Raw genomic sequence first — 12,921 nt, 5'->3', positions numbered from 1 at the left:
TTTTCATTTTATGAGTTTCGTAACTTGTTTCTATGAGATATGGACTGTTCCTTATTCGGTACCAGCCAACTGAGGAAACTGGTTAATTCGGTCGTGAATTTTACAAATTCTTTTTTCATGAACCACCTATTCCCCAACGCGTAATGGTTTCTTTGCTAAAGAAGTTGATATTTACCTGAGGAATGGTTGGACGGGGACTTTCTTGTGGCATTTTTTGAACGCCGGACTCTTTAAGACAGCACATTTCTGATGAGCACAGTTTTACACGACGACTTTCTACTATTAAACGGTTCGTCGCAGTTACATTTACCACCGACTCGCCACGACTTGGCGAAAAGCTCCGAGTCTGAGACAATTTCCTGCTTGATTTTCATTTTACTATCGTCTTTTACGACTTGATTGAAATTACCGCAAAGACCGCCTAATTTATTCTGCCAACTCGCAGTTACGTAAACATTGATATCGCCTTGTTTACTCCAGGTTAATCTAAATCCGTTTATCATATTCACGACCACTGTCGCGTTTTTGACGACTTCGATAGTAAAGTTTTCATGTTTGAACGGAACAGCGATTTTACTACGATTCACTCTGATATCCAGATCTCGATGAAGCCCGATAGATAACGAAGATACGATGATTGTAACGAGTTTAGTTCTGACAGTCGGATACGGATGATACTCATTCTTGACGCGGATGTTAATCCGACGATCTGCGACGTCTTGAAGTAAAGTGTAGCGACAAGTTCCGCCGAATTTGTAATTGAACCCGTCAAACGAAGCGTACGATAGATAATCCTTGTTCGAGTTAGTAACTGAACAGATACTATGAGCCGCGACACATAGAGGGCAACATTCTCCTTCAGACCGATAGAGAATAGATTTCTGAAAAAAAATGAAAAGATATAATGTATTCAAGTTTCATGATTTCACGAAAATATGAAATGATTTGAACGCCATCGAAAAACCCTCCAAAAATGGATGACGGGCAGCATTAAAACATATCAAACTAAAATAAACCCCCACATTTAGAATAAAAACAGCCCGAAAGTATCCCTGCAAACAAGTATTAGGATATGGTCGAAACATCGAGTAGGTATTCACTCAAGAAATGATAGAACAATAATTATTGGTTTTTTCAATCAATAATGATCTTAATATTAATTCCTCAATTTTACCAGGTTTTCAGCCATGGAAACTAAGATATTTACCTGTGAACATTTAGGAGTTGAACCACACGTTATTTCTTGGCAGGTGACTTTTCCATCTTTACAACTACAATCAGTACAGGATCCATCCTTCCAGATCTGATCAATCTATAAATAGAATACTACTGAGTTCAAGGTTGGAATAAAGGACAGATTAGCATTAAAGATAAAGATTTAATTCAAATTTAAAAAGACAGTTTCTTGCTCTTTTAAGGGTGTATGCGACAAATAAGGAAAATACAGTTAATTTCCCTGTTTTCGGCTTAAATTTGAAGTAGATGAAAACCTGTTTTCTTTGAATTGAAGCCACGGGAACCACTTAACCTCATTTTCAAGCCGGCTTAGAATAGGCGATGTTGGGTTATTATGTCATTGATTTGCACAGAACGGACACCAGTATAATCAAATTCCCATCCTCGATGGCGAGCGTTTCCAAAAACCCAGCAACAGTGAGTTCCGGGAACTCATTTTGACATGGAATGTCGGAATCCCAGCCTTCGATAATTTCCCGTCTTCCTAATGGCCCAATAAGGTCAAATACCGTGATTTACGGAGTTAACGCGGCATTAAACATTTTAAACCTGCCAGGGACTCGAATTTAAATCAAGTAGAAAATAAAGAAAAACTCCCAAAAAACTATTCTATCTTATATATTACTATTGTTAAGTCCACTACATATTAACAAGTTGAAACCTCATTAATCAGTAGGTACACTATACATCTTTTTAAATATATTATAACAATCGAAGTTTTAGGTTCCAAAACCTGGAACAAAGTTCCGTAATTATGAAAGTCACAATTATTATAGATAAGTTACTTTATCAAATTCTGATGCTTGATAGAGTGTAAAACATATTTGCAGAGTGTAAGCGCATTTATTTTCCAACCTCCAATAAAATCCACGAGAAATAGTATTATACACTACAATGACTTCACTGCATGCGCAACGAATCAATAGGCAATACAAACCGTTGTGTATTTTGTTAGTAGCTGGGTGTGTGCAAAACAAAGCATTCAGGGTCCAAGTTCAAATTCTGTCAAAGAAATGATTTTATTTCTTTAGTTTGGTTTGCTTCTTTATTAACGAAATTAATTGAATATCCGTTTGGTTGAATGACAGGACTTCATTTCATCTGATCTCTATTCTTGTGTAGGCCTATAGGCAATAACGAGCGTCAGGAAATAAACAGTCAATCTTTACTACAATGCTGCATCAGTGCTTTGACTTATATTATAAATCTCCAGCAATAATTTATCATATGTATATGGAGATGATGATGCCCGCACAAATACCCGTGCCTAAACCCGTATTATCGGGGTACTAAATGGTCTGATCGCTTTTGTTTTATATGGCGAATTAATCGAATTCAATCGAAACACATACCCCAAGCAATATTGTTTCTGAAGTATACTTCAGAAACAATATTCTTTAGTATTCTCAATTATCATTTGATCACTGTCACCTAAAGTTGATAAACAAGGTTATGAAATTGTAATTCTGATCGTAGTATTTAATTCGACGTAAGGATTGCATACTGCAGAGATTGGGAAACAGTGGAAACATGCAATATTTTAGAAACCCGTGGATAATATTTTTTACAACGGTGTTGAGGAATATATATATGTAAAATCATTGAATTTAGGTTAAATAGACATTATTCATTTTCACGTGACCTTTATTAGCCAATTGTCTTATTCTATGGGCTGAGTTTCGAATCTAATCAACAACTCGTACTCCTAGAATCAAAATATCCTCAAGTTATCATTCCTTAAAATGATTCGTGTGCTTCGCTAGCGTTCGCAGTACACTTTGAAGGGATTACTGTCGATCATCTAGTGCTCAGTAGAAATAGTAACATCGATAAATGTTTTTCTTAATCAAGATGAGAATCATCGATTAACATGTTATGAAATTCAATTTGGAAGGGCTAGATTTTTATGTGGCGGATTATTACCCGTTACCCGGATAGACTCACGCTTATAAATCAACAACCGTATTAATGCGTTAACTTACTTGATAAATACATATTCAAATAATATCAGATTGCATAGACCTGCAATGGGCTCGATAACTAAATTATGTCTATTAATGTATATCGTGTATTATTAATCTATAAATACAATCTTTGAAATTGAAGGTCAGTATTTGCCTAAAGATGTTCATTGCACATTTTAGATATCATCGTTTTTGATAGTGTGGTTTTTTCTATTTTCTCGAAAGACATGAAACAAAATGTAGAGATGTATTCGGATTTTTGTAGGTCCATTTTAATTGCAAAGCAGAGTACTGGATATTGGATCCCGTTGACTATTGACCTCCTCAGTTGTTTTTGTTATAGCGAGCTCATGGTGCAACTATGGCGATATCCTCTTGTTTTTGTATAAGGTAAAAGGCTTCAAATAGAAATGGCACAATTTATTTTGGGATGGATTAGAACTAAGTATTCTTGAGAGCACTTAAGAGCGGCTGAACGAGCAACCCTATTAGTTTATACAGTGAGACCATCACCTAAACTGTCTCCTATGCGATCTTTCTGTAGGTTCATTGGCATAGATTTATCAAATACTGGTTGGACCACATGAAAAAAAAATTTCTTTACTAGAATTTAGGGTGTAGGAGTCAGCACTCACACCCTATTTTTCATAGACTAGTTTTCATTACCGATGCCTTTAATCTGTGTCGCATTAGACTGATCGATTTCACTATTATCTTAACCGTAGCGTGCCTATATAGTCTATGTGTTAATATTAACTTTCGGACTATTAATTCATTGAAAACGAGAGCAGAAAAAACACAGTCAATATGGCTCAGTTATTTCAGAATTTCAAAGTAGGCCTATATATAATTATATAATGCCGACACTGAAAGCCCCAGATCGTTGCTTGCTGGTGCAGGTTGAATGGAATTATTTACTGAACTGGAATTTCCTAACTGGATGTTTTATATAAACTGAAATTTCAGTGAATCTGCGATAATCCATACATAGAATATTCGTTACCCCGAATTTTGACTTCAAAATCCGAGCCCGTAATTCAGTCCCGGCAGGAGTGGTGGGTTAGTAGGGACACACCAAATAAATAAGAGATAAGCTCTGAATAATGTTGAAGGTATTAAAATGATAACAAGATGACGACAGCGATTCCGATCTCAAAAGCCTATTTCAGGACTTTGAAACCCGTGAGGTTTGTTCCTATACCATATGCGTTGCCCGATTATGAGACAGATATCAGAAGATATTAAATGAGGACTTATGAATCAGGCATTAAAATCCATTTTTTCAAATACTATAAAGTTAATTCTTCAACTGGAGGTAACTCAACTGTTCAAAGACTGTTCTGACAAAAATTGTTCTGCTGGTACAAGTACATTTATTCATGTTCACGGTCAACGTCAATAGAACAAATAGCTCACTAATATCACTGCATCGTGTCAATGTGAAATGTTTCACATATTATTTGATATTTTCATGATATAGAATATCCATTCTATTTGTTTTGTTGTATGAAACCGGAACGTTCAATCATAAGTCCAATCTAATTGGCTCATACTCATAACAATGATAATCATATCTAATTTAACTCATTGTGATCGAAACTCACTGAACATAGGCCTATTATTTAGATAAAACGAAACTTGCTTAAACTAGTGGATTAACATAGTGGATTTTCCATCTGAGTTCTATAAGGGTTTCTATTTTCAAGAAAATGAACAATTGAATCAAACGACCAATTGTAATTACTATACGAAAATTAAAATATCATTTGGTTTAATCTGATCACACCATTCTCGCATCAGAATTACCACGAGCACCGGCTAAAACTATTAATCTAAATGTGATATTTCTTAGTGATGACACAACTATTTCGAATCAGTTGCAATGCCGCCTACTACTGGCCTGATAATTCACATTATTTTGTAAATAACTTTCGCATGGTTCGCTCTTTCTTCGAGACCATGCATTTGACCGCTGTAAAGACTTTCTTTGTAGGCCTATACTAGAGCATTTTATTTATAATTCCGTAACATTAGGACATAAAGCTATATAGACCGATAGCGACCAGGCCATTCCGTCTACCCGATAATACCTATTGCACATGGACACTTAAACGAACTTCAATAATACACGCACTATACATCACTGCTGGATATTAAGAACACTTAAAAGTCAGTGTATACATTGAACATTCTCAGATTCGTGATTATTTGCTACTTATGTCCTTTCTAGCTATTACATGGGCATATACAAATCATCTTTGTTATCGATTGAAGGTGATATGGGATGGCTACCGGTATTTATTAGGCATCGTATTGAGGTTTTGCGCCTATGGTTTCGTCTTTGTAATATGCCAGATACTAGATTAACCAAACATTTGTTTCTCTATGATTATGAACAGGCCTTTATTGGCAAAGCTAATTGGTGTTCATTCGTCAAGTCAGTTCTAACTGAATGTAATATGGAATATTTTTATGAGAACATCTATTCTAAATACCCATCAAATCAAAAAGGTTTTGAATGATATTAGAATAATTTTATATAGAAACTATGCAATAACGTGGTCAAGAAATGTTCCTCTGCAATCAAAACTCCGTACTTATACCGTACTTAAGCCAAAATTTGGAACAGAAGACTATGTCAAATTACACACATCACGTTCAAACCGCTCCACAATAGCAAGGTTAAGAAATGGTACTTTTCCCTTGAACATAGAACTAGGTCGCTACCGTAATTTGCCAATTGAACAATATGTGTTGCATGTACAGCGAATGAAGTTGAAACAGAGGAACGTTTCTTGTGCACTTGCTACAAATACGTTGATCTACGTAATGACCTCTTTTCTAAGATCAATGGTATCCTAGAACTAGATATCAATCTTTTGTCTAATGCCGTAAAAACTAAAATTCTACTAAGTAATAGTCGTATCGTAAGTGTTTGCGGATTCATATCAGCCGCAATGAAACTTCGAAATTCTAAATTCTTTATTCTTAATCCAATGTCACATGTTTGTTGTACTTGTAAATGTCAATGTGTCTTGTAAGCCTTATTATAGGCTGGCTTGTTTATCGAGATGACACGTTAATAAATATATATATTTATATACACTAATACAGATAAAAGAGCTGACATTCTATCTTTAATTAGTATTCAATCACCATCACTATCATATAGCAATAGATCCGCTCGCGTATTGTGAATCACTTTGAAAATAACCCGACAGTGGAAAAAGTATAATACACTGTGTCATAAAAGATCCAGTTGCGAGACGATACTGCGATTCAGCTAAACAACTTTTCCATCAATCCCGTTAATAGAAATAAAAGCAAAAATTCATTTAGAATATATCAAAAACATTTGAATGTTTTGCTTTGCATGCTAGTAACAAAATAGATAACTGATTAGTGTTGAACCAGTTCCTTTAGGAATAAGATGAAAAGCTTATTTTGTGGTAGTAGTTCATGTCACGTAAATTCTGTTATGGCTTGTTTAACTGAAAACTTCAATAATATCTATAATGCTGGGTATATATATATATACACGTACGTGGGTAAGATGATAATTGTTCCGTATAATTTCCTACCGGTAAACTTTTATTCATTTATCAAAAGTTTTATTAATTCAATTTCGTGGTCGATTCCTTGGCGGGTTTTGAATTCTTAACGTCGTGTCAAAATGAGGTCCGCAAATTATTTGAGTAATTGAGTCTATTGGGTCATGGTGGAGATGGGAAATTATCGAAGGCTGGGATTCCGACATTCCATGTCAAAATGAGTTCCCGGAACTCACTGTTGCTGGGTTTTTGGAAACGCTCGCCATCGAGGATGGGAATTTGATTATACTGGTGTCCGTTTTGTGCAAATCAATGACATAATAACCCAACATCGCCTATTCTAAGCCGGCTTGAAAATGAGGTTAAGTGGTTCCCGTGGCTTCAATTCAAAGAAAACAGGTTTTCATCTACTTCAAAATTAAGCCGAAAACAGGGAAATTAACTGTATTTTCCTTATTCGTCGCATACACCCTTTTTTATGAAAAATATACTACAATGTACAGGGATATTTCGTCAATGCTTATCCTACGGTTATTAGAATATATGTTCACAATAAGAGTCATGTGCTCTTAACTCAAATAGTAAGATATTTACCTTGTACATTTTGCCTTTGTATGCACATCCAGCTGGACGCTTACATATCGGACAACACGATTTCTTATCGTAGACCAAGAATTGTTTCGGGCAATTCAGATCTGGACACGATTTACGATAACACTGCATCCCGCCCTTGTAACAAGAACATTTCGTGCATTTATCCGGCATGAAATGTCGATTTTCCTGATGAAGATGACCACGAAATAAACAACTGCCGTGAATAGAACTGACCGATACGGCTTCTTTACCTGCAAGAAAAATCAAATATTGTAGATTAAACGACAAGAACTTATGTTGTTTATGCCTCAACCCGTTGAGCCCTCTAATTCGTTAGTGATCGAAGTTTCTTTCCTCCTAATTAATTCAGAGAGGGTATATAAGAGGTGAAGTTGTGACCAAACATAATTATGCCACCGGGCCAGGACTCGAACCTGGATATCTTAAAAGATTAGTTACCTTTACAAATTGGACAGCACACATTTTCTTCGTGTACTTGATATTTTTGCGGACAATTTAGAACTGGGCAAACTTTCCGAATACACGTCAATTCCCCCGACTGAAACACATCGAAAACAATGATATTTATATTATATGAAATTGAACGTGTGTATATGATTGAAATACGTATGAATTGCTTAAAAGTTTTAGAACTAAACATGATTATTCATTTATACCTGGCATTTACATGTTGTGCACTTTTCACCGGGTTTTGTCATTGATTTCCCATCTTCGACGGTTATTCCATTCAGAACACATCCTTTAGTGTTCTCTTTCTCGCTGCTACAGGCCGGACAACATTGACCCGGTTTATATATCTGTTCACGACATCCCGCGCGACATTGTACTTTACTTAGAGTCAGAACACCGGACTGAAAAAAATATCTTGAAACATTAAACCATTGCTTTGATAATGTAAAACAATCAGGATCCAGTGAGTTAGAATGAGATGTTTTTCTGTAAGTTTAATGAATTAGATTCTAACGCAGATGGGACTCGGTCGTAGCTATCAGCAGCAGCAGCAGTAGCAGCAGCAGCAGCAGCAGCAGCAGCAGCAGCAGCAGCAGCAGCAGCAGCAGCAGCAGCAGCAGCAGCAGCAGCAGCAGCAGCAGCAGCAGCAGCAGCAGCAGCAGCAGCAGCAGCAGCAGCAGCAGCAGAAGCAGCAGCAGCAGCAGCAGCAGCAGAAGCAGCAGCAGCAGCAGCAGCAGCAGTCTATTTCAGACGTGACATATTATTTGAGAAATCCAGGTTCAATTTACTTACCGAACACGAGTGCTGTTTACAGGGATCTTTTTCGTCAATCTATTCAGCTCCACTTTTATATTCTTTATTCCGATATTTACAACCTTTAATTGATGAAAAACAACATTTCAATATTATCATTTAACATCTGATAATTTAATAACTTTATTGTTATTATCGATAAGATATGAAGACTAACCCGTTACTAAATAGATTACTGAAATCAACACAATCGTTTTAACGGCGTAATAATCCATTGTAATCTTTAAATCCTATGAGTGGTAATCCATAAATCATCGATTGAATGTTAATTCGTTAATCCCGCGCTTACTGATTATCCGCTAATTCAATGAAAGTGATGATGATGACTAGTCATTGGCTGAACTGATTTGTTGATGTCTCATCAGATTGTTTTATACCGGGATCATCTGTCACTCAAACCCGACACGTGAGAGAGGAGCACATCTCATTAATAAAACACTGGCGACTGACATTAATTACTTAATTACACATTTTCGACTTCTGTGAAGGTAAACTAATTCAACGCTGTTCTAATTATTGTAATTGAGTAAATCGATTAAGATCTAATTGACATATTAAAATCAGCGACGAATTAACAGCGGTATAGATTAATTACATCCAGTAATTAGTTCTATAGATATGATGCAACTAATTTATATCGTACAAAACCACATTATATAATTATCAACTCATGAAGGCTTCCGACCAAATTGCCAAAATCTAGAATCCTTGAGAAATCATCCCTCAAACAGCAGGTCCCCGCAGCATCCAGGAATTTCGTATGAACCCATAAAAACCTTAATAAACCTTTATACATGATCAAATTGAATGGACTTGATAGTATTCGTCGATATCATCAGAAAGGGCAGGATCTCAGCTTATGATATCGCGGATATTCGTCACCGTGAACAGGTGCAACTTTTGGGGGAAATCTTTTTCCCAATGGCAACGGTCCAGTAAATGATTTGATATACATCAAAACTCTCATTCAAGTTGCCTAGACGGAACCTCGTACAACAACAACAGAATATACGCGTGACATGTATATCAAGGCAATCAATTTCTATAACCATCGAATGGGACAACGATGGTTGACCTAATAGTAAAATGTGTTTTCTGTAAAATTCATAGGCCAGTTTGGAAATCTTTGTCAAACGTTAAACGATTCAAGGTGGCCTTATTTGCAAAATACTAGATATGGCAGCTAAACCGAATATACTGGAGATATTAGCAAAACGCATAATCATTGGCGACGGTAGTTACATGAATACATTCGAAAAAAGAGGATATGTGACTGCTGGGCTGTATACTCCTGAATGCGTTCTAGAACATCCTGACGCCGGTAGGTTTTACATGTTTGTGACTTATTCTATTCACAGCCCAACTTTACCCGATCAATTTTAGCACACCTTCCTGCCTGCAAAAAAATCTATAGTTTTGTGGGCATCATTTTGAATTTAAACAATGACGAACTACGAGGCATCTGCCAGAAAAAAAGTCCTATAAAATAACCGTTGGGTTATCTTCAAGTCAAAACTGGGATTCGCCGATAAAAGAAAAATCATTAATTTGCCATTTTTCAGTCAGTGGTTTACATAAAGAATTTGCTCGAGCTGGAGCTGATGTAATTCAAGCATTCACCTTTCACGCGACGGATGGAATGCTTCAATGTAGTGAGTCGGCCAAAAATTATAACGTAGGTTGTGGTCTTTATCTATCTCACTCTTATTCAACTATTCAGTCATACAAATTGTACTGAATGGTTAGTGCTTTGGTAATGATGTACATATTTATAATGTATTTATAAACCACGCGGCGTGCGATCTTGCACGTAATGTTGCCACATCATACAATCTACTAGTTTGCGGAGGTTTGTCGCCTACACCGACATATACAGCTGGAAAGGGAAGGCAGCAGTTCAAGCAGAATTCGAAAAGCAATGCCAAGTGTTCAAAGAAAAGGATGTCGATTTCTTTATAGCGGAGGTAAGCATCTGTTATTCAAGACTAGGATGATATTCATTGGTATTTTACATTGGAATTTCACTATCAACAAATCGAACATTTGTGTAACACTGTATTGTCGAATGTATACATGTATTTTTCGAATCCAGTATTTCTGTTCAATCGAGGAGATGGAGTGGGCGATTGATGTCATGAAGAATTACAACAAACCTATAGCGTGTACCATGAGAATAGGTCCAGTTGGGTGTATGGATGGAATCAGTGCAGGAGAATGTTCAGTTAGAATGGCTAAACGAGGTGTCAAATCATGCCTTCACTCAAGAAACATCCCTCTTAATATTCGTTATTTTTCAAAAATGTTTCAATGTCGTGCAAAGTTTATTAAATCATAATCGTATGTGTTTGTTTTCAATCACCCAGGGGCCGATATTGTGGGTTTAAATTGCCAGTTTGATTATAACGCGCAACTGTAAACGATGAAATTGATGAAAGATGCCCTGAATGAAGCTGGTTTATCTCAATTTCTGATGATGCAGCCAATCGGATTCCTTTCTCCTGAAACTGAGTATCTAGTTGAAGGATATTCTCATTTACCCGAGTGTATGTTAGGTGAGCTGAAATAACATTTCGATCGTCTCGACATTGAAATAGCTAATACATGCGTATTTAGATGCTTTTTCATTTTCAGCGATGGAACCACGCATTCTTACTCGTTGGGAATGTAGAGATTATGCCCGTAGAGCTTATGAACTTGGAGTGAGATACATCGGAGGATGTTGCGGATTCGAGAGTTATCATATTCGTGAAATGGCTGAAGAAGTTTGTACACAAAATGTTGCATTGCATTTCGATATCCAAATCACATTGAGAAATCCATTCGCATGATAATTAACATTATAATTATATTGATTACAGCAGGGAAGTGTGATGTGTCTCATCACACTTCCCTGATTACAGTTATCCGAGGAACGAGGATTCAGACAACCCGGAAAAGATCATAATTTACCATTCGCGGCTGGATATGGACAGAGTGTATATGAATATGATCGTCAAAAGTAAACCGATAGCCGGATAATCCTGACGTTTTTATACCAGTATCCATATTGCGCGGAAGCATCGCTTTATATATCATGCTCTTTTATTTATTGCAGACACGGTAGAGATTATTGGATGAATCTAATCCCTAAAACCGGTCGTCCAAACAGCGCTGCTTACAACTCAGAAAAGGAACTTATTCATTAATACAAGCCCATTACGTCAATATATTGAAATTGAAATTTATTTTCATTACGATGTTACATTATTGAACGATATAATAAGTATGATTAGACGAAGAAAAATGTAACAGGATAATGGGGCTACACGGAGAGACTGAAACAGTCTATCTAAGCCGTATCACCCAGAAGCATCCACACCACATTCATCACACTCACACATCATGCACACAAGTAATTAACAGGCGAAAAGAAAAAAAAAGTTTCACATATTACACATTAACATAGGTTTGTATAGAATGAAAATGTACAAAGTGTTGAATAATGATTTAATGTAGGTACGCTTAAAGGCAGGTTCGCTTTGAATAGTTTGAATTGATTCGGATAGAGTATTCCATAATAGGAGACCGGATATTTTGACAGAAGATTTTCTAGTTACAGTTCTAAAATAAGGCAATCTAATTCTAAATCTATTACGCGTAGGTTTACTATGAATTTTATAATTGAAGTTCCAATAAGTCTGAAAGGTCCGAGGCAATTTTGAATTGACGAATTTATGTACAAAAATAGCTAGTTGGAGTTTGTTAATATTCTTAATTTTAAGTATATTTAACCGAGCAAAAATTGGATCAGTGTGTTCTAAATAATGGGATTTGCTGACCAAACGGACAGCACGTTTTTGTAGAATTGTTAATGGATGCAGTTTATAATCAGAAGTTCTTTTCCAAACAATGTTACAATATTGAAGATACGGGTCTATTAAGGATAAATACAAGGTACGTAAAGAATTGGAAGACAACACGATGAAGAACGCCAACACAACGTGACACTTTTTTACATACACAGATTTTATGTGATCATCCCATGACAGTTTTTCATCTATTAAAACCCCCAAAAAATTGGTAGTGTGGACACGTTCAATTTCACGATCATCGATATAAATCTTTGTATTACCAACAAAAGTTTTACTAAATATATAATAAGTTTTACTGATATTAATTGATAACTTGTGGGCACCAAACCAAACAACTAGTTTCGAAAGTTCAGTATTGATCGTTTTTATCAGGCGGTCAACGAGATGATCACTATAGAAAGCATTCGTGTCATCAGCAAATAAAATTAACTTTAGGATATC

General features: G+C 36.1%; 2 protein-coding genes and 1 pseudogene across 2 annotated transcripts in view; 2 read left to right on the top strand and 1 right to left on the bottom strand.

Annotated features, from left to right (window-relative positions):
- Positions 1-230: 230 nt before the first annotated feature.
- On the bottom strand, positions 231-8,844 carry LOC141904403 (BMP-binding endothelial regulator protein-like). Its single transcript, XM_074792988.1, has 7 exons — positions 8,806-8,844; positions 8,629-8,691; positions 8,023-8,217; positions 7,805-7,904; positions 7,346-7,596; positions 1,208-1,312; positions 231-881 (listed from the first exon to the last, which is right to left on the bottom strand). Exons 1-7 carry the CDS (start codon positions 8,842-8,844, stop codon positions 231-233), a joined length of 1,404 nt encoding a protein of 467 aa, XP_074649089.1.
- Positions 8,845-9,736: 892 nt separating this feature from the next.
- The window catches only part of LOC141904177 (S-methylmethionine--homocysteine S-methyltransferase BHMT2-like), a 49,408-nt gene continuing 46,223 nt past the window's right edge, over positions 9,737-12,921 (top strand). Inside the window, exons 1-2 of the mRNA XM_074792722.1 lie at positions 9,737-9,950; positions 10,192-10,304. Of these exons, the coding sequence (XP_074648823.1) occupies positions 9,806-9,950; positions 10,192-10,304 (258 nt within the window). The 5' untranslated portion in view covers positions 9,737-9,805. The remainder of the gene's footprint in view (positions 9,951-10,191; positions 10,305-12,921) is intronic.
- Positions 10,368-11,814, top strand: LOC141903289 (betaine--homocysteine S-methyltransferase 1-like; annotated as a pseudogene).

Source organism: Tubulanus polymorphus, chromosome 4, assembly GCF_964204645.1.
Source record: "Tubulanus polymorphus chromosome 4, tnTubPoly1.2, whole genome shotgun sequence".
Taxonomy (NCBI): domain Eukaryota; kingdom Metazoa; phylum Nemertea; class Palaeonemertea; order Tubulaniformes; family Tubulanidae; genus Tubulanus; species Tubulanus polymorphus.
The sequence above is the reverse complement of the archived record's forward strand: the minus strand, read 5'-3'. Positions and strand labels throughout refer to the sequence as shown.

What these genes read in the sequence shown, in the direction of transcription:
- LOC141904403 (XM_074792988.1), bottom strand. Translation starts at nt 8,844, where the DNA reads ATGGATTATTACGCCGTTAAAACGATTGTGTTGATTTCA. An exon ending in AAACGATTGTGTTGATTTCA is followed by an intron (nt 8,692 to 8,805) that starts GTAATCTATTTA and finishes CATCAATTAAAG; the next exon opens with GTTGTAAATATCGGAATAAA. An exon ending in GCACAACATGTAAATGCCAG is followed by an intron (nt 7,905 to 8,022) that starts GTATAAATGAAT and finishes GATGTGTTTCAG; the next exon opens with TCGGGGGAATTGACGTGTAT.